This window comes from Equus przewalskii, chromosome 7 (genome assembly GCF_037783145.1).
Source record: "Equus przewalskii isolate Varuska chromosome 7, EquPr2, whole genome shotgun sequence".
Lineage (NCBI taxonomy): Eukaryota > Metazoa > Chordata > Mammalia > Perissodactyla > Equidae > Equus > Equus przewalskii.
In genome coordinates this window covers 30,946,651-30,967,655 of record NC_091837.1, presented here as the reverse complement: position 1 = coordinate 30,967,655, position 21,005 = coordinate 30,946,651, and the positions used below count along the sequence as shown (strand labels likewise).

Genomic DNA, 21,005 nt, shown 5'->3' with positions numbered 1-21,005 from the left:
TGTTTGCTTCTCTTTCCTCAAATACTTCCTTAAAAGAATTATGGAGTAATCAGTTTTTTCATCAGTTTCTGATCTGAGAGTATGATTTCAATTTGCATCTGTGCATCACCACATGACATCGGTATTTGAGCTAGGCTGAATCTGAACTGTTTTTTTTTTTTTTTGAGGAAGATTAGCCCTGAGCTAACATCTGCCACCAATCCTCCTCTTTTTGCTGAGGAAGACTGGCCCTGAGCTAAGATCTGTGCCGTTCTTCCTCTACTTTATGTGTGGGATGCCTGCCACAGCATGGCTTGACAAGCGGTGTGTAGGTTCACACCTGGGATCTGAACTGGCGAGCCCCAGGCTGCCGAAGCAGAACATTCGAACTTAACTGGTGCGCCACTGGGCCATCCCCTAGGATCTGAACGTTTGAGGGAAAGCTCTGACATCCATTTTGGGTGGTTGATAGCAAAGGGATAGGGTGAAAAATGGGTTCATGACTGGAAGGTCTTGGTTCAGGTACAGCTTTGTGATCTTGGGAAAGTCTGTACTCCGTTTTCTCATTCCTAAAATGATGATGTCGGCTCTATAGCAGTCTCCTGTCAGGGTTGTCATAAAGGTCAAAATGAGGTAATGCATTTTAAAGAGCTTTGAGACTCAGGTGTTTTGTAATTCTAGGCTTGTCCTAGGATCAACTGCTCTAGCCTTTTCTCGTATCTGTTTTAATTTTCATACCATCAGCGAATCATGGTATTAATGTAGGTTTGTCAACCCCAGGATGCTTGTCCCACTTCTTTTGGAGCCTTTTCCCGTGGTACCTTGACTCTTGCTTTTGGCAATTAGAGGTGGAGGTAGTGGGTGTCAAGAGGGCCACTGAGGTCTCCAGATCTTAGCTTGGTTTGTGGCCAACTTAACACTACATTTTCTCCCTCTAGGACCCTGTGGTTTTGGCATTTGACATTGAGACAACCAAACTGCCCCTCAAGTTTCCTGATGCTGAGACTGACCAGATTATGATGATTTCCTATATGATTGATGGTCAGGTGAGCAGTGCCTTCTGGCATATAAGCTCCCTAGGAACAGGGACCTTGTCTTATCCCCAAACCAGAACAGAGTCCACCCCACAATTAGTATTTTTTGGGTAAGTAACGAGTGAGTGCAAGCCAAGAAAGTAAACAAGCAGCCATTTTGTCATCCAGCAATGCTCCTGCCTTCCAATAGAAATCTGAGACATTTGGGATTTAAGTGGTGTGTCTGCTTGGGAACCTAGGGCACCTTCAAGTTGCTGCAGAGATTTTTGTAGTAAGGGTTTCTGGGCTGAGTGTTGAGAGGTGTGTCTTCAGCATTGTGTCTAACTCACACTGACTGCTAATGAACTTCTCAGGGCTACCTCATCACCAACAGGGAGATTGTTTCAGAAGATATTGAAGATTTCGAGTTCACCCCCAAGCCGGAATATGAGGGGCCTTTTTGTGTCTTCAATGAACCTGATGAGGTAAAGAGGTGTCACTTGGGAAATTGCCTGATATTTGGGATGAAATGGGAAGAACAGGCATGTTGACCCTTTTAAGGCCTCGGCATTCATCTAATCAGAACAGTAGCTCACTGGGCTCAGTTGTCAGTCGTGTGAGCCTTGTTCATGTGGAGGCATGGGTCGAGAGTGGAAATAAAGGGCTGATGTGAGGTTGCTTTTCCTGGACTTCGGGAGAGGTACTTGGAAATAGCTTGAGGAAGAGAAAAAGCAACCATCTGACTGTTATGATTTGTTGAATTCAGGTTCATCTCATCCAAAGATGGTTTGAACATGTTCAGGAGACCAAACCCACCATTATGGTCACCTACAATGGGGACTTTTTTGACTGGTGAGTCTACTGTCTAATTTGTGAGTAACTAAAAAGTGTTTGAGAGTGAATGTTGCACGATAGTGTGCATATACTTAACGCTACTGAACTGTACACTTAAAGCAGTTTAGATGGAAAGAAAAAGTGTTTATGGGGAGGGAGGGGGAGAAGCACTGCTTGTGGCACAAGTGGGGTCCTCAGTCTGTTTGAGCAGAGACCCATGTGAGGAGTTCCCGGGTTTACTCAAGTGTCCCCTAGCGGCAGTCTTCCTTGTCTTTGAAGGAATTAGAGACCAGCTGCTCCTGTGTGCTTGTCCCTAGGCCGTTTGTGGAGGCCAGAGCAGCGGTCCATGGACTGAGCATGTACCAGGAGATAGGATTCCAGAAGGACAACCAGGGGGAGTATAAGGCACCCCAGTGCATCCACATGGACTGTCTCAGGTAGGTCCTGTGGTTCACCCAGCAGCTCGTCATAGTGTCTTGAGGGCTTCCTGTGAGGGAGATCCAAGGCTCCCCTCTCACACATGCTGGTCCTTTCACACCCTCTCGAGGGAGGAAAATGGCCTCTGAGAAGCAGCTCCCGTCCCTTGAGAGGACAGCAGCTGCCAGCTCTGCCCAGATCTAGGGACATGCTATCTTTCATCGTTTGCTTATCATTCATTCAGTCAACAAACACATGTTGAGCATCGGCCCTTGGGGTGCGTAAGCCAGGCCAGAAAGAAAGGCCCAGTAGAGTGAGGTCCTGGTGCTTTGGGAGCTCCTGGAGGGGACTCAGCTTCTCCACATGAGGTTAGGAGGCAGCAGGCAGGCTCTCTCTCAAAGGACAAGCAGGCTGTACAGACAGGCTGAGGTGTCTAGGCTGAAGATAACCATATGAGGTAGCCCAGAGTGCCCAAAGGGAAAACTACAGAGGAAGGAGGTCTCATGGGCCTTCTTCGTCCTGTGAAGAGGGGGGTTTTATCTTGGCCATCATGGAGAGCCATGGACACATTTAAAGCTTGATCCATTTTCTCTTTAGCCTTGGTGTTATGGCACATGAGTTGGAGGGTGCAAGCTGAGTCATAATGTGAATGGGTAAAGAGAGAGCTGGAAATGGGGATCTGAGGATTTATGGGGAGGGGTGCCTGAGGCACAGGGAATGCTTGTTCTAAGGGTTTGGGGTGAGCTCCTGGGCGATAGGGCAGAGCTGAGGTTCAAGGTAGGAGCAGGCTTGGCAGCCCCATCCACATGGATGGTCCAGAGACCATGAGGCACAGTGATGCTGTAAGAACTGTGGTAGCTGATGGACTCAAGAAGAGGAGTAAAAGGAGAGAGGTGGGGCCCCTCAGGGGAGGCAGCGAGGCCAGGGAAGCCATAGTGGGGCATTTCTGGGGGAGAGGATGGCCAATAGCGCAGGGAGGTTGAGGAGGGTGAAATTGGACGTGGCCAGTAGGAAGCTACAGGTCTCAGGGAGACAGTGGTGTGAGTGGTAGGGAGGAAGTGGAGAGGGGCATAGAGTTGAGGGTCATGGGGTGACCTTGAGTGTTTCCATGCTGAAAGGACCGTGTAAGGAGAGTAGGGGAGTTTGATATTGGGCCTGAGGGGAGAGCAGGGTGAGGCCAGCAACACCAATGGAACAAGTGGTGGAGCAGTCTGGGGGAGGCCGGAGGGTGTGGGTTCCTGCACGCTTGCGTTTATATTTCTCTGAGGGTGAGAGGGAAGGCCACGGGGCTGGCTCTGGTGTCTCCTTGTCTTTGAGGGTACATCTGTGGAATTAACTAGATCTGGGTGAAAGGTTTTCATGGGGTGCCTGCACCATGCAGGGTCTCAGTGGGGATCCTTGAGGTACCTGTTAGGACTCTGCATCTTCCTGTGTTTTGTTCAGCTTTGCTTTTCCCACGGGTTCCTGGGCTTCATCTTGGAATCACCTCTGGCCTTTGCTCTCATTCTCATTTCCAGGTGGGTGAAGAGGGACAGTTACCTTCCCGTGGGCAGCCATAACCTCAAAGCAGCTGCCAAAGCCAAGCTGGGCTACGACCCTGTGGAGCTGGACCCTGAGGACATGTGCCGGATGGCCACTGAGCAGCCCCAGGCATGTGCACTACCTTGCTGCGTTCATCTTCTGTGCCGATGCGGTAAAACGGGGCGCGTTGTTGACCTGACTCAAGTGTTCTCTCCTCAGACTCTGGCCACATACTCAGTGTCGGACGCAGTAGCCACGTACTACCTGTACATGAAGTATGTCCACCCCTTTATATTCGCCCTGTGCACCATTATCCCCATGGAACCTGATGAGGTCAGTGCCTCTCCTGGTCCCTCAAACGTTTCTCAACACACTACCTGATGGGGCTGGTCCTGCACAGCTGAGGCAGACGTGGCTGTGGGATTTTGGTGTTTGGTTCAAAGCCTGGCTTTTCCCTGTAGGTGCTGCGGAAGGGCTCTGGGACGCTATGCGAGGCCTTGCTGATGGTGCAGGCCTTCCACGCCAACATCATCTTCCCCAACAAGCAGGAGCAGGAGTTCAACAAGCTGACAGACGACGGCCACGTGTTGGACGCCGAGACCTACGTGGGCGGCCACGTGGAGGCCCTTGAGTCGGGCGTGTTCCGCAGTGACATCCCCTGCCGGTTCAGGATGGTGCGCCCCTCCCAGTTCTCCCAAGGCTTGGGCCTCTTCCCATTGAGTGCTGTGATGGGACCCAAAAGCCACAAGGGCTGAAGTAGATCCTTTGTTCCCTTCTCGCCTCAAGGGCCCCTCATTGGACGTCCTTTGTCTGGCCTGCCCATGTCGAGGGCACTGCAGGGCGAGTGCGTGGCTCCTCCTGGAGCATTCTCTGCAGCCTCCCACCTGCGGTTGGTTGGTTGGTACAAGGGCATTTTCCTGTCTCACCTGTGTCCTCTCTAACATTTGTGCTAGAATCCGGCTGCCTTTGACTTCCTGCTGCAGCGGGTGGAGAAGACCTTGCGTCACGCCATTGAGGAAGAGGAGAAGGTGCCTGTGGAGCAGGTCACCAACTTTCAAGAGGTAACGGTCAAGGGGAGGCGGGAGAAATGGTCTGTTCACATTTCCTGCCTTATAGACTGCTTCTTGTAGTAGTGTGTATTATGTGCTTACTATGTGCTGGTGCTTGAGCATGGGGACAGAAGACACAGGGTCTCGTCTGGTCTGGCAGGACAGGACAGTGTCGTGGTCATGGTGAATGACCCAACTTGGTGAGTAGAGAGTTTCGCAGAGGAGGCAATGGGCTCCTGAGCTGGCTCTTGGAACGTGGTAGGCTGATGGGGATGGAGAGGGCAGGCGACGGATCTCATGCCCAGTTCACTTGGACTTTATTTTGTAGGCAGTGAGGAGCCATTGGAGACTTCTTATTTATTTTTTGTTGTTAAGGAGACTTTAAAAATGGTGACAGTAAATTTCTACAAATTACAGAGTAGAATCTAGTGACTGTAAAATCCATCAAGTAATGGTTAGAAAGCACCATTTACAAAGTGTGTCCCATGACTGGAGACCCCAGGCACCTCCCACTTTGCTGGTTCTGTTCCTTTGAACATGGCACACCTCAGGTCTTGCACTGCTCAATACTACAGCATTTTCAGTGATTCTAGTGGTTTGGAGTTTTTACCAATTTTAGGATGGATTTCAAGAAACATCGGGGCTAGCCCCGTGGCCGAGTGGTTAAGTTCACGCAGTCCTCTTCAGCGGCCCGAGGTTTCTCTGGTTCAGATCCTGGGTGCAGACATGGCACTGCTTATCAGGCCATGCTGAGGCAGCGTCCCACATAGCACAACCAGAGGCACTCACAACAAGAATGTACAGCTATGTACTCGGGGGGCTTTGGGGAGCAGAAGAAGAAAAAAAAGAAGATTGGCAACAGTTGTTAGCTCAGGTGCCAATCTTTAAAAAAGAAAAAAGAGAAACACCTTGTAGCAGATTCACGAGGCAAAATCCGAACAAGAATATGTGCACATTCTCTGCAAACTGTGGAGTGCTGTGCAGCTGTTGCCAGCTACAGCTGTCATATACTCTTAATGAACCAACCTGGGGAGAAGAGAGTCTAGGCTAAAGAGCAAATATGAGTTAACAAATTCCCTAAAAAGAACAAAGATACTACTTTCAAGTCTAAGAAACAATGAAATGAGTGAGGAGGGTGAGACTGATACTAATCAGGGGGCTACAGACAACTTAGTGAATCCAGAAGTGAACTCTTTCCAGATGACAGGTAGTATGTCTTATTAGCTATTTCCAAAGTCCCTGAAAGTATTCTCTAAAGGGCAGCCCAGAATCTTTAGGAAAAGGGCCACAGGTTCACCTTTCTGTTCTGAGTGATCATTCTGTTAGTGGTGTGGAGCATGGCTGGTGGGAGGTGTCAGCTAGGGGCTCACAGCAACATCTGACATGTCCAGGTGTTGTTCCCCCGTCAGAACTTAGCTTTTCAGTCATCCCAGCCTTCCTCTCTTCTTTTTTTTTTTTTTTTTGTGAGGTCCTAATAGTTTGTAACATTGTGAAATTTCACTTGTACGCTCTTATTTGTCAGTTACCATATAAATATGCCCCTTTACCCCCTGTGCCTGCCTCCCAACCCCTGTCCCCCTGGTAACCACTGAACTGTTCTCTTTGTCCATCTGTTTATCTTCCACATATGAATGATATCATACAGAGTTTGTCTTTCTCTATCTGACTTATTTCGCTCAAGGTCCATCCATGTTGTTGCAAATGGGACTATTTTGTCTTTTTTTATGGCTGAGTGGTATTTCATTGTATATATACACATCTTCTTTATCCAATCATTAGTTCATGGGCACTTGGGTTGCTTCCATGTCTTGGCTATTGTGAATAATGCTGCAGTGAACAGAGGGGTGCATAGGTCTCTTTGTATTGTTGATTTCAAGTTCTTTGGATAAATACCCAGTAGTGGGATAGCTGGGTCATATGGTAGTTCTATTTTCAGTTTTTTGAGAAATCTCCGTGCTGTTTCCTATAGTGGCTGCACTGATTTGCATTCCCACCAGCAGTGTATCGGAGTTCCCTTTTCTCTACAACCTCTCCAACATATGTTACTTTTTGTCTTGGTGATTATAGCCATTCTAACAGGTATAAGGTGGTGTCTTAGTGTAGTTTTGATTTGCATTTCCCTGATGATTAGTGATGTTGAGCATCTTTTCATGTGACTATTGGCCATCTGTATATCTTCTTTGGAGAAATGTCTATTCATATCTTCTGCCCATTTTTTGATTGGGTTGTTTGTTTTCTTGTTGTTCAGTTCTGTGAGTTCTTTATATATTTTGGAGATTAATCCCTTGTCAGACATATAATTTGCAAATATTTTCTCCAAGTTGGTGGATTGTCTTTTTGTTTTGATCCTGGTTTCCTTTGCCTTGCAGAAGCTCTTTAGTCTGATGAAGTCCCACTTGTTTATCTTTTCTTTTGCTTCCCTTGACCGAGTGGACATGGTATTTGGAAAGATCCATGTCAAAGACTGTACTGCCTATATTTTCTTCTAGAAGTTTGGTGAGTTTTTTTGGGAAAGATTAGCCCTAAGCTAATATCTGCTACCAATCCTCCTCTTTTTGCTGAGGAAGACCAGCCCTGAGCTAACGTCCCTGCCCATCTTCCTCCACCTTATATGTGGGATGCCTGCTCCAGCATGACTTGACAAGCAGTGCGTAGGTCTGCACCAGGGATCCGGACTGAGAATCCTGGGCCATCCAAGCAGAATGTGCAAACTTAACCACTGCACCACCGGGCTGGCTCCCTCTTCTAGAATTTTTATGGTTTCAGGTCTTACTTCAAGTCTTTGATCCGTTTTGAGCCTATTTTTGTGTATGGCGAAAGATAATGGTCTACTTTCATTCTTTTGCATGTGGCTGTCCAGTTTTCCCAGCACCATTTATTGAAGAGGCTTTCCTTTCTCCATTGTATGTTCTTGGCTCCTTTGTCAATGATTAGCTGACCGTAGCCTTCCTCCTTTCTTATTTGGACCTTCTGAACTTCCTTCCCCAAGTAGCATGTCAGAACATGCCTTAAAGCAGAGAAGGATGGAGTGATTGTTCTCTTAATGCTTCATTTCCCTAAAATTCAGTTAGAAACAATAAATACTATGTTTCTGGTATTTCCTATTCTATATGATAGACAGTATTTCTTTTAATCATTTTTTCCTTATAATTTTGGGTATGTGTTTTATTTTGACTACTTTGGAGAGTTTTATGGAATTTTTTTAATACTAAGGGCAATTTTGCATTAAAGTGATTTTCTAATATGACTTTACCAAACTTAATGTATTTCATAAAAAAAGGTGGCTACCTTCCTGGTTAATTTTTTTGTTCTGGCTAATTTTTGCATCTATTTAGGTGTTTTTCAGTCTTCTCTACTCTCAAATGTCTAAAGCAGAAGTTGGCAAATCACAGCCCATGAAGCCTGTTTTTGTAGAGCCAGCAAGCGAAGAATGGCTTTTACATTTTTTAAATGTTGTAGAAAAGAATATATGACAGACTGTGTATGGCCACAAAACCTAAAGTATTTATTATTTGGTCCTGTACAGAGGTTTGCCAACTCTACATCTAAAGGATTTTTTTAGCCAATTTGTCTAAGAATGCCAATGTATTAAATTATCTAATAAATATTATTAGAATAACTCCTAAATATATTAGTTCTCAAATTTTGGTGTTGTTTACATTTTGTATGAAATGAACTTATCAAATAAATACATACCTAATGTTTTGATTTAACTGGGTGTTGTGGGAAGTGAACAAAAATATATGACCATCAGAAGCCTGTTAAGCTTTAGCCTTATATGGTTTCAGTGACTATTTTTGTTTTTTAGGACAATGTTTTTGTCTCTGAAAGCTCTGTCGGTTCGTTTTCAAATGTGCTTTACTTATGTATTTTTTTTTAAGTGGATTCTTTCTCTTCCTGTGTTTTAGATGTTTGGTCTTTAGTATTTTTAATTACGCTCATTTTAGCGTTTACTCCAGGAGATTTATTCTCTGAAATTTGCAGGGGTCTCTTCCTACTGTGTGTGCTCTCAGTCTTGTTGAGTATTTCTTCCCATGCTCTGCAATTTTGGATTACTTCAGCAGAAAGTCCTGTGCAGCCTGTCCAGGGCCATCAGGTAGTTTTAGGGTTGTTTCTGCCTAGTTTCACAGAAGTGATGCTGGCCTGGAGTTACTTCTTATGTGGTTCCTTGGCTCGAGGGTTCCCAGGCCAAGTGGAGAGTATGTAAACTACAGACCTGTTAGAGGGACCGGCCTGTGGTCACAAGTGCTCAGGGAAGATACTTTCTTCACCCAGGGCTCAGAAGAGTGGTGATTTTGGTGAGTAGATTTGTTCTAGTTTATCCTTTTACAGAGGTAGCCTTTGAGAGTCCTGCTTTTATTTGGGGCTCTGCATTTCATCTCCCTGTTGTGCATAGTTTGCCTCTCCCTGAGGAGTCATGAGAAATATGCAGAGGAGCTCCTGCAGGCCTGAGACGGCCATCCTTAGAAAGGCCTGCGTGCTGGGCTGGCCCTTGGCTGGTGTCTGGGAGCTTGGATTTCAGGAGGTTTCTCACCCTTCTCTGATAGGAACGCCTCACATACCTGTGGTGCTTGTGCAAACATTGTGTTTTATGCTGAGCACCTGCTCTCCTGCTGGGAGTCCATAGTTTTGGTAGGTGCAGGCTGAGGTGCCTACGTGACCAGCCCCCAGTAAAAACCCTGAGTGTGGGGTCTCTAGGAGCTTCCCTGGGCGACAGATGTTGTCACAGTCTGGTGCTGGAAGAATCATGCTCATCCCAGGCTCATCCTGACTTCACCTGATGCACCTTTTCCCTTTGCTGATTTAGCTCTGTGTCCTTTCACTGTGAGTCATCAATTCCTGGGGACCCTAACACAGGGCCCAGCCTCTGCCAGACACCCACTGAGTCAGCTCACTGCTCTGGTTTTGAGTTCGTTCTTCATGTTTGCACTCTGGGGATAACTTAGAAGCTCAGTTCTGCATTTACAGGGATAGTTTTCATATTTCATGCAGGATTTCTAGTGTTTGGTATCAGGAGAGTTTTTAGGCTAATAGCTCAACCCTTGACTGGAAACAGAAATCTGAGGGGCTGGCCCTGTGGCTGAGTGGTTAAGTTCGCATGCTCTGCTTCTCTGGCACAGGGTTTCACCGGTTCAGATCCTAGGTGCGGACATGGCACCACTTATTAGGCCATGCTGAGGCGGCATCCCACATGCCACAACTAGAAGGACCCACAACTAAAATATGCAACTATGTACTGGGGAGGTTTGGGGAGAAAAAGCAGGAAAAAAAAAGATTGGCAACAGTTTTTAGCTCAGGTGCCAATCTTTAAAAAAAATTTTTAGAAAAAAGAAGAAATCTGATTCGTTGGTTTATAAAGTAGTGCCAGAGACAGTCTAGAATCATGCTATTCAGAGTGTGGTGTTTGGTCCAAGAGGGCCTATACTTGAGCTCACACTAACCTCTAGAGCCTTCTCATCTGTCAGGTCAGGGCTTGCTGGGACAGAGATGATGTGTCGTGTGCCTGTACCACAGGGGCACCCGAGAAGGGTGGCTGTGGATACTCCAGCTGGGTCCCGTACTCTCTGGCAGATGGGCCTTGCTGTGCGAGGCCACAGACAATCTTAGGCAATTTCCTCCCAGCCCCAAAAGTGCTGGGGTAGAGGCTGCAGTTTCCCACAATGTTGTCCTTCTTCTGCCCCTTCTTGCAAGCCTCCTCCACCTCCAGCACCTGATGTTGGGGGCCACTGTCATCCATCTGGAACCCTCAGTGTTTTCTTTGTCACTCCGTGCAGTCTCCAGTTTTTATCTTGGTTGCTAGCCTCCACTTCTTTCCCCTTTTTCTGTAGGTGTGTGATCAGATTAAGACCAAGCTCACCTCACTGAAAGATGTTCCTAACCGAATTGAATGTCCCCTTATCTACCACTTGGATGTGGGGGCCATGTACCCCAACATCATCCTGACGAACCGCCTGCAGGTGAGACACATTCCTACATCAGAATCAAGCTCTTTCTGTCTGAACCCTAATTGCTTCTTCCCTATCCTCTCCACAGCCCTCTGCCATGGTGGACGAGGCTACGTGTGCTGCCTGTGACTTCAATAAGCCTGGAGCAAACTGCCAGAGGAAGATGGCTTGGCAGTGGAGGGGCGAGTTCAGTGAGTGTCGGCCCTGGGTGAGGGCTGCTCAGTGGGAAGCAGGTGGGTGGTTCTCTATCACAGACTCTTCTCCTGTTACCCCTCCTAGTGCCAGCCAGTCGCAGCGAGTACCATCGGATCCAGCACCAGCTGGAGTCAGAGAAGTTCCCTCCTTTGACCCCAGAGGGCCCAGCCCGGGCCTTCCATGAGCTGTCCCGCGAGGAGCAGGCTAAATATGAGAAGAGAAGGCTGGCAGGTGAGCAGCCCAGGGCTTAGTTTTAGCTTTCCAAAAAGTGCATCTCCTCCTACTTTTGGGCCTTTGTTGGGCTGTGTTGGTACGTCACTGCCTGAGGTCTTTTAAACTAGTTGTTGAACTAGATCAGATCACTATAAACTAGTTCTTCCTGTTAGACTTCCTTTCTTCATCTCTCTTTTGGTGAGTGTTCAGATACTGACCTCTTCCTGCTGTGGTCTTGGCATATTTGGCCCGTTCATGCTGAGGCTGCCCTCTCTCCGATCTAATAAACTAGCGGCATGTCTTTCTGACTTTTCTGCTCCTTTGTGTTAACCTAGAAAGCCACGTTCGTTGGCGTTCATTGCATCCCAGCTTTCTTGGGCCTGTCTGGGAGGCCCAGTTGTCTCCTGTGTGGAGTCTCATGTGCTTCCCACTCTCCATTGTGCCTCAGATTACTGCCGGAAGGCATACAAGAAGATCCATGTGACCAAGGTGGAGGAGCGCCTGACCACCATCTGCCAGCGAGAGAATTCTTTCTATGTGGACACAGTGCGTGCCTTCCGGGACAGGCGCTATGAGTTCAAAGGTCTCCACAAGGTAAGTCTGACCTTTGTGAGGTTGGAACACAGTCTAGTTTCTGAGATGAGAATCGTTGCCTGGTGCTGTCTGGATAGTTGTGGCTCCCACAACTGGGATGGATTGCTCCCTGACCTCTGGGCTGGCACAGGCATTCAGACAATAAATTCCAGCTGTTTTTAACGTTGAAGAATTAAGGGCCTGAGGCCTCGCGACTATTCTGAATTACTGCTTTTGGAGTAATTATTTTTAGAGCAGTGATCAGCAAACTATGGTGGGCTGGCCATTTTTATAAAGTTTTGTTGGAACTGAGCTATGCTCTCCTGCAGCGGGGAGGTAAGCAGCTGCGACAGAAACTGAGGCCCACACATCTGTGGTATTCACCGTGTGGCCCTTTAGTTTGCTGACCTCTGACTGGGGAGAGTTGGGGGAATGTTTTTACTGACATGTTTCATCCAGTTGGATCAGGGAAAATACATTGCAACACCTCAGTTGTAATATTACAGGTAATAGTTTTATATTTAAGCAAATGAGTTATTTCTTCTGAGAGACCTTCCTTCACTGCTAGACTTGGTAAGGTCCCTGCTGCTCGATCCCCTCGCTTTCTGCCGTGTCCTGATCATCATCATGCTTTGTTATCATTACTACTATTATTATTATTTGGGTTTTTTTGGTTATGGCTTTTTTTGCTTTTTCTCCCCAAATCCCCCAAGTACATAGTTGTCTATTTTAGTTGTGGGTCCTTCTAGTTGTGGCGTGTGGGACACTGCCTCAGCATGGCCTGGTGAGCGGTGCCATGTTTGCACCCAGGATCCAAACCGGCAAAACCCTGGGCTGCCGAAACTGGAGTGCGTGAACTTAACCAGTTGGCCACGGGGCTGGCCCTGTTGTTTTTTTATTGTAAAATATACATAATACAACACTTAATTTTTTTTAAAAGATTTTATTTTCCCTTTTTCTCCCCAAAGTCCCCCAGTACATAGTTGTATATATATATATATATATTTTTTTAGTTGTGGGTCCTTCTAGTTGTGGCATGTGGGATGCCGCCTCAGCATGGCCCAATGAGCGGAGCCATGTCCGCGCCCAGGATCCGAACCGGTGAAACCCTGGGCTGCCAAAGCTGGAGCGTGCGAACTTAACCACTTGGCCACAGAGCTGGTCCTTACAACACTTAATATTTTTAAGTGTACGGTTCAGTGGCATTAAGTACATTCACATTGTTGTGCAACCATCACCACCATGCATCTCCAGAACTCTTCATTTTGCAAAACTGAAAGTCTGCACCCATTTAACAATAATCCCTCATTCTACTTTCTGTCTCTATGAGTTTGACTCCTCTAGGAATCTGGAATAGATGGAATCATATGGTATTTGTCTTTTTGGGATTGGCTTATTTCACTTAGCATAATGTCCTCAAGGTTCATCCATGTGGTAGTACGTGTCAGAACTTCCTTCCTTTTTAAGGCTGAATGATATTCCTGTCATATGTACATACCACATTTTGTTTATCCGTTCATTCATCCGTGGACACTTGGCTTACTTCCACATTTTGGCTTTTGTGCATAATGCTGCTGTGAACATGGTTAAACAAATACCTCTTCAAGTCCCTTCTTTCAATTCTTCTGGGTATGTACCCAAAAGTGAAATTGTTGGATCATATAATAACTGTATTTTTAATCTTTTGAGGAACTACCACACCATCTCACTTTATTTTAATTTAATAACTTATTTGTTCATCCATCTCCCTCATCAGACAAGCACTGAAAGTGTAGTGACTGTCTCCTTCAGAGTCTAATGCAGTACCTGGCACATAGTAGGCAATCAGTAAACATCTTAATTTGTTTTTCTTTAAAATACCAAACCTTTAAAAAAATTTTCTTCTCATGTTGGGTGGGGAGTTTGCTGAAATATTTATGGCCTTCTCTGGCATTTCTTTATCAGTTGCTTTTGCCAGGGACCTCCTGGGTAGCTCTTATTTGCCTAAAGCAGACACAGGCAGGCCTGATTCCTCATCCTAGGATGCCGTGGCCTCAGGATGGCCAGCTGCATCACGGAAGCTGGCAACGCATTGTCCCAAGCCCACCCTACAGTGCTTGTTGGCTTAAGACTCGCTTCCTCACAGGGAAGCAGGGGGAGCTGATCTGCCAAAGTGACCCTCACCAGCACAATGGGAGAGCTGTCCCTCGGCCTCTTCTCTGAGGCTCAGCATCCCGGGCGTGCAGCCTGTCTGTGGATGTGAGAGCTGAGTGTCACCATGTGCCCCATGGCTGGGACCGGATGTTACTGGGGTCCTGCACCCCCCCAGGGCCGGTGTTCATGATCTGATGGCTTCCAGTCTGATAAAAAAATTCTTTGGAGCCTTTCATTCATATGAGACATTTGTTGAGTGCCTGTTACGTGCCAGACACTCTTGTAGGTACTGAGAATACAGCAGCTGGGGAGTGAAGGTGAAATGTTCTGAGATGGGAGGAGAATGTAAATGTTCAACCACTGTGACAGCATCTAACTCGGCAAATGGGGAAAGAAATGCAGCTCAGGCAGGAGTGAGTTCAGATGCCCCCAAGCACCAGTATCCATCACCCTCCCTAGTGGTTGTGTCCACTTTATTGAGGTAAAATTGACATGGGGTGAATCTCTCCCTCTCAGGTGGGCAGTTCTGTGGGTTTTGACAAACACACACAGCAGTGTAACCACCACCACAGTGAAGAGAAGGTTCCATTGCAACCATTCAGAATAGCACACGGTCCTTTGTTAACTTTGCTGTGTCCGTCTTCCAGTGCTTGAAATGGAATCTGATAAGCAGTTGGTCCGTATGATGGCTAATGAGTAACCTGTTATCCTAAGATGTCATCTCTAATGATGTTAGCTTTGCCCTCTGCCTGTCAGCGGTTTCTGAGTTCTCTTGTTTGAGAAACCCTGTAACTCATCTTGTCGAGTGCAGTGAGTAAGAGAGTAAACTGAATAACGGGACTCGGATTGGGAGCCCCTGGACCTGGTGGAGCAAAGCCTGTGTTGCTGGTCTTCAGACATGGATTTCATTTGCTTCTCCAGCCAGCTGTCAGGTCCTGGGTTCTGGCCCAGGAGAGTAAAGTTGCCCCAAGTCTGAGGTGTCCAAGTGGGTTGTTGCTGTAACAGTATTTTCTCCTAGTCCTTGGTCTTACGAGAAACAAAAATGTGACATGGACATGTTCCTCTGTGTTCAGAACTCTTTTCAGGACATCTGCCTCACATGGGACACTTCTAGATTAAAGGTGACTCCTACACATGAGAAGGCTGTCGTTCTGGCCTGGCGCCTGGGTTGGGGATTGTGTAGACCCTATAAGGGACAAGTCGGTATTGTATCCACATTAAGTTTCTTGGGTGTAGTGATGGTATTGTGGTTATGAAGGAGAATGTCCTTGTTCCTGGAAATTGTGTGCTGAAGTATTTAGGGGGGTTGGGTCACGATATCTACAACTTTCAATGGGTTGTGCCAATAGAGAGAATGGAATAAAGGAAATGTAGCAAAACATCGACAGTGGTTCCTCCGGGAAAAGCATGTACGGTCTTCACAGTATTGTGTTTTCTAGTTTTCTATGGATTTGAAATTTTCAAATGATTGAAACCTTGGGCCGTTGACTGGAGAATGTGAGCTGGGAGAATCTAGGAGGTGATCAGTCTTTGTATGGTTCTCAGGTGTGGAAAAAGAAGCTCTCAGCAGCCGTGGAGGTGGGTGACGCGGCCGAAGTGAAGCGCTGCAGGAACATGGAGGTGCTGTACGACTCCCTGCAGCTGGCGCACAAGTGCATCCTCAACTCCTTCTACGGCTACGTTATGCGCAAAGGGTGCGCTGCTGCCTGGGGGCTCTGGACGCCTGCGGGTCGAGTGAATGGATAGACAAGAGGGAGAGTCAGGACTGCAGGCTTTCTCCAGGGAATATAGGAGCAAGCAGGGCTGGAGTGGGAGGTTGAAGAGTAGGGCCACGCTAACTCAGAGGGTCTGGGGTGCCGAGGGGATCGGTATTGCTGGATGTGTTTGAACACAAAGGCAGCGATTTGGTAGTTTCTGGCTTGTTTATGACTTAATGAATGTCATCATTTGGGGATGTGGAGAGGGTCTAGGCAGTTGCTAAGCAACGTCGTGTGACTAATGAGGGATGTAAAGCTGCCTGAGAAGTCAAGAAAGCCAGGAGTAGGAGGTCTTAAAGCCAAGGTGGAGAGTGTTTCTGGTGTTGGGTGATGCAGGGAGACGAGGCAAAGTGGGACCTGAGTTTGTCCATTGGATGCAATGGTGGATGGGGGCCTCGGGGAGAGCAGGTCAGTGAAGGTGAGGCCTGGCCACTGTGGGTGGGGGACATGAGGAGGGTCAGCATGAGCGGCTTTGGAGGAGAAACATGGTGATGATGCCAGAGATTGGGTTTGAGGGAGGGTCCTTTGTGTATTTGTTGTTGCTTTTTAATGACAGGGAAGGAGGGGCAGAGAGCAGAGATAGAACCTGAGCAGAGATCCAGGGGCAGGAGGGCTGGCCTCGGGTCACCTGACACCTCTAGCTTGAGAACAGTGAGCCAGGTGCCCTGGTGGGAAGCTGAAGGTGTCTGCAGGGTTATATTTTCCCCCAGAAGTTGAAGGATGAGCCTCAGGTTTGGGAGAATGGAGAAGGTGTGAGATGATGCTGGGCAGAGTGGGAGAAGGCTCGCAGGGGACACGTGACCATCTGGGCTAATATTGAGTCCTACCAAGGCTGAGGTCGTAAGCTGTTGCAGTGGCAGCATGCTGCATCTTTCCAGAACTTTCCTGAGTTGAGCCTCGCACCCTGAAGAAAGGACAGAGAAGTGTCCTCAGCACAGTGCTAGATTCCACCTTAGTTCTCCTGCCCTGCTTCAGATGTCCACTTCTTGGCGTCCTTCTCTCTCTCTACCTCATGACCCTCTGGAAAGAGCCCCGCTCACCCCCAGGCTGTAACTGTCCTTCACAGGGCCCGCTGGTACTCCATGGAGATGGCCGGCATTGTCTGCTTCACGGGGGCCAACATCATCACCCAGGCACGGGAGCTGATCGAGCAGATCGGGTGAGTGCTTTGGTCAGCCACTGGGGCGACGTGGCCTAGTAGGGAAGGCCAGGGGCGCTGGGAGTAGGAAGCAGCAGGTTAGCACAGATGGAGTTGGAAATGGGTGGGCGTTTCGTTTCATGGGTTCATGGCCAGGAAGGGCCTTGTCTGCTGTCAGGACTTGACACTGAATTCTCACTATGGGGGCCATGGTCCAGCATCCGTGTGGCCTTATTTCTCTGTTTCTCTGAAGGAGGCCCTTAGAGCTGGACACAGATGGAATATGGTGCGTCCTGCCCAACAGTTTTCCTGAAAACTTTGTCGTCAAGACAACCAGTGTGAAAAAGCCCAAGGTGACCATCTCCTACCCTGGGGCCATGTTAAACATCATGGTCAAGGTGAGCCTGGGTCTCCAGGGAGGGACTACCATCTGGGCCTGGTTTCCTAGTGCCACCACTCTGATGGGGCTTTGGGAAAGGGGACTGCGGGCTCTCTGACTGGCACACTCCACTTCCTAATTTCAGACCACCTTTCCTCCACCATTCAGATTGTTTTTCTTTAGCCTGAGGATCTGTACAGAAAATGCTGTGCTTAAAAGTTACTTGAGTGAGTCTGCATTCTCCTTCAGCATAGCACCCAGACTGTCTTGCTTTTAACTTTTTATTTTGAAATGGTTTTAGACTTACAGAAAAATTACAAAGATAGAACAGAGAATTCCTATATACCCTTCAGCCCACTTCCCCTAATGTTAACATCTTCTATCAACCATGCTACACTTACCAGAACTAAGAAATTCCTGTTGGCACAACACTAACTAAACTACAGTCTTTATTTGGATTTCTGAGTGTTTCTAGGACCCCACGCTGCCTGTAGTCGTCCTGTCTTCTTAGTCCCCTTCAGTCTGCCAGCCCCTCGGTCTTTCCTGTCTCTCGTGACCAGGACACTTCAGTGAGTGCTGGTCAGGTGTTTTGTTGACTGCCCCTCGATTTGGATTCGTCTGTTATTTCTTGTTATTATACTGAGGTTATTTGGGTTTTTTGGAGGAGGGCCGCAGAGGTGACGTGCCGTGTGTTGGCATTCTGTCAGTGCCTGGTGTCAGGATCTGCACTTCTGGTCACTGGATGCACTTGCTGCCTGCCGGCTTCCCCACTGTCGTGTTATGGGGTGAGTCAGTGAGTCCACATCCCAGGAGAGGAATTAAGCTTCCCATCCCAGAAGGAGGAGTGTCAGAGTCTGGCCGTTTATTAAAGCCACCACAGTAATTAGTAAATACTGTGGAGGAGATATTCTGAGACTATGCAAGTGTCCCGTTTCTCCCTAAGCTCTGGCCCGCTGCCCTCAGCACCATCAGCAGCTCTCACTGCAGCAGTCATCACTGGTGTTTTCTGGGTGGTTTCCCTCTATGGGGATTCCCTATTTCTCTCATTCCTTGTACATTTATTAACTGGACTCCTTCTGTAAGGAAGGATTGTCTGCTGCTCTCCCATTTATTCCTTCACTTACCCATGTGCTTAGTTGTTTGTGACATCAGAATGGGTTCATGGATGTCTGTGATATTGGGTTGTAACCCAGTGCTGTTGCAGTGTGTTTTGTTGCTCAGCTTGTTCCCCTTTGGACACTGAGTGCTTCACATTTGCCCACATGTTCTTGAGACATGCCCCCATTTTGTGGTTTGGGTTTGGGTTTTTTGGGAGCAGTTTCTTACTTCCTGGTACTACAAGGTGCTGCATCTTATATTTTCCCTATTCCAACCCTGGAATCAACCTTTTCTCCAAGGAGCCCACACTCCTTTTATATTGGAGAATGGTGTTAGAAACCAAAATCAGGTGCTGGTGTGCTCATTGCTGCTGGGGTGTCACTGCTTCCAGCTGCTCACAGTGGATGAGACAGGAAATATGTGTATGTATACTGCCCCCCCCACATCTATGTTTATTTCTCTATCTGTACCTATATTTTAAGTATATGACATGGGTCTGTATTGATATATACTGTTCCTTTCTTTATTAGTATCTTCTTTCTCCTGCAGTGAGAAACCTATCTCTAATTTTCTCAGTATATGTACTTATTTGTTCAACCCTAGTGTGTGTAAAATAGTTCAGAATGTGCCACTGTGAGCAGTAAATCTACAGCTGCAGTGCAGTGTTTTCATACAGGTGTTTTTATCCTTAGTCTTATGCTCTCTAGTCAAAACACGGTTTGCCAAAGTCACTTAAGTCAGCCTTTCTTCTCCAGCCCTTTGGCGGGGTTCTGTCATAGGTCAATAATGCAGTTGAGTCATTTGTCCCAGTCTGCAGTCCCTTTTGGGGTCGCTTGATATCCTGGCTGAATGTTTTTTAATTTGCATACAGTAAAATTCTCTCTTGATAGAGTGCAGTTCTGTGGGTTTTGACCCACATGTAGAGTCATGTGATCACCACCACAGAGCAACACAGGACAGCTCCATCACCCCATAGATTCCTGAGTGCTGCCCCTTTGTTGTCAGCCCATCTCCACAACCCCAAACCCTGGCTGCCCCGTTGATCTTTGGGTGATAATTTTGCCTTTTCCAGAATGTCCTATGCATGGAAACATGGTGTGTAACCTCGTGGGCTGAGCAGAATGCACTTTGGTTCATCCACATTGGACTTGTGTCAGAACTTGATCCTTTTCTCTTGCCAAGTGGTGTCCAGTATAGAGAAGAGCCCCGGTTTGCTGATCCATCCACTCTTTGGAGGGTAGCCGGTTGTTTCCAGGTCTGGACAGTTATGAGTGAGGCTGCCTGCTCTTCGTGTTCTTGTTTTGTAGGAAGGTTTCACCAATGATCAGTACCAGGAACTGGCTGAGCCTTCCTCGCTCACCTATGTCACCCGCTCAGAGAATAGCATCTTTTTTGAGGTCGATGGACCGTACCTTGCCATGATTCTTCCAGCCTCCAAGGAAGAAGGCAAGAAACTGAAGAAGAGGTAGGAGTCCCACAGCCTTTGTGGTTGGGAAGGGAAGAAGGATGAGACTTAGCAACTCGTCCAGGAAATGGACCAGGAGCCAGGATGGGAACAGACCTCAGTTCTGGTTTTGGCCTTTTTGATTCAATTTGGAAAGCTGTTGTCGACAATGATGCCACCAGCTGTTTCTTCACCTGTTAGATTCTGGTTCTACAGGCTGCAAGCCCCTAAGTCAGTTTTATGTTGGAGAAGCATAAACCTCAGGGTGGAGAGATGTTTGCTACCTGATGGATGCTAGAGGGGAGGCTCAGAAAGAAAAGGAGAAAGGCAGAGAGGCAATGAAGAGCAGCCAGCATCCCAGGCTGTGTTTCACTCCTGTGCTTGCCTGTGTTTCTAGATATGCTGTGTTCAATGAGGATGGTTCCCTGGCCGAGCTAAAGGGCTTCGAGGTCAAACGTCGCGGGGAGCTGCAGCTGATTAAAATCTTCCAGTCCTCAGTGTTCGAGGCCTTCCTCAAGGGCAGCACCCTAGAAGAAGTGTATGGCTCTGTTGCCAAGGTGGCCGATTACTGGTTGGACGTGCTGTATAGCAAGGTAAGCCCGCCTTCCTCCTCACCTGGCTCTGAGGCATCTGTGGGCAGAGAGACCTGGTGTTCCCTGGGCTCCTGGAGGGCCAAGTGACAGATGAACTCAGGCTAATTCTGACAAAATCTCAAGACTTCCAGTGTCTCTCAGAATCCCCCCTCAGCTTCTGCATCCAGTTACAGGATTCTGTGAAGGAAGCAAATAGTGTGATGGTAAAAGGAATTGTAAGAGAGAAATTTACCAATGATCATATCAGCTTCTTTGATTGTTTAAATCTTTGTAGGCTCTATGAACACACACATAATTCCTACAACTTCAACGACTGTGTTGCCTTATCTTTAGATACACCTTCTCATAGAATTTACCATTACCGCATGTTGCTCTGTAGTCTTTGTATTTCATCAAGTTTGCGTGGCTTAATTTATGGACCACTCTGCTACTGTTGGGCGTCAGATGGGCTTCAGGTTTCCACTGTTGTAAATAATGTCGCATTGAACATCTTTGTGTAGATGCCAGTCCCTCCTCTCCTGCGTTGTTTGCTAGGAGGAGGCTTTCTGGGTAAAAGGAATACTAGAATATTCTGAAACATTTTTCTGGCTTCCTGTGTTTTGTGGCATGTCGTTTCATTCTTTATAGAGTTGACCCATACATGAGAGTAAGCACCAAGGGGGAAGATCACCTGAAACTCTCGTGACCTGAGCAAATCTTATGGGATGTTGGGGGTGGGAGGTCA

The 21,005-nt window shown here is 47.4% G+C and overlaps 1 protein-coding gene across 2 annotated transcripts in view; it reads left to right on the top strand.

Annotated features, from left to right (window-relative positions):
• POLE (DNA polymerase epsilon, catalytic subunit) overlaps positions 1 to 21,005 on the top strand; it is a 61,394-nt gene that overhangs the window by 10,127 nt on the left and 30,262 nt on the right. For both annotated transcript variants that reach the window (XM_070629398.1, XM_008536358.2), the window contains exons 9-25: positions 918 to 1,025; positions 1,367 to 1,477; positions 1,759 to 1,844; positions 2,144 to 2,263; positions 3,761 to 3,893; positions 3,984 to 4,097; positions 4,226 to 4,438; positions 4,718 to 4,825; positions 10,642 to 10,770; positions 10,847 to 10,949; positions 11,038 to 11,184; positions 11,615 to 11,760; positions 15,418 to 15,566; positions 16,696 to 16,788; positions 17,021 to 17,165; positions 19,552 to 19,709; positions 20,086 to 20,281. In XM_070629398.1, coding sequence (XP_070485499.1) covers positions 918 to 1,025; positions 1,367 to 1,477; positions 1,759 to 1,844; positions 2,144 to 2,263; positions 3,761 to 3,893; positions 3,984 to 4,097; positions 4,226 to 4,438; positions 4,718 to 4,825; positions 10,642 to 10,770; positions 10,847 to 10,949; positions 11,038 to 11,184; positions 11,615 to 11,760; positions 15,418 to 15,566; positions 16,696 to 16,788; positions 17,021 to 17,165; positions 19,552 to 19,709; positions 20,086 to 20,281 — 2,259 coding nt within the window. The remainder of the gene's footprint in view (positions 1 to 917; positions 1,026 to 1,366; positions 1,478 to 1,758; positions 1,845 to 2,143; positions 2,264 to 3,760; positions 3,894 to 3,983; positions 4,098 to 4,225; positions 4,439 to 4,717; positions 4,826 to 10,641; positions 10,771 to 10,846; positions 10,950 to 11,037; positions 11,185 to 11,614; positions 11,761 to 15,417; positions 15,567 to 16,695; positions 16,789 to 17,020; positions 17,166 to 19,551; positions 19,710 to 20,085; positions 20,282 to 21,005) is intronic.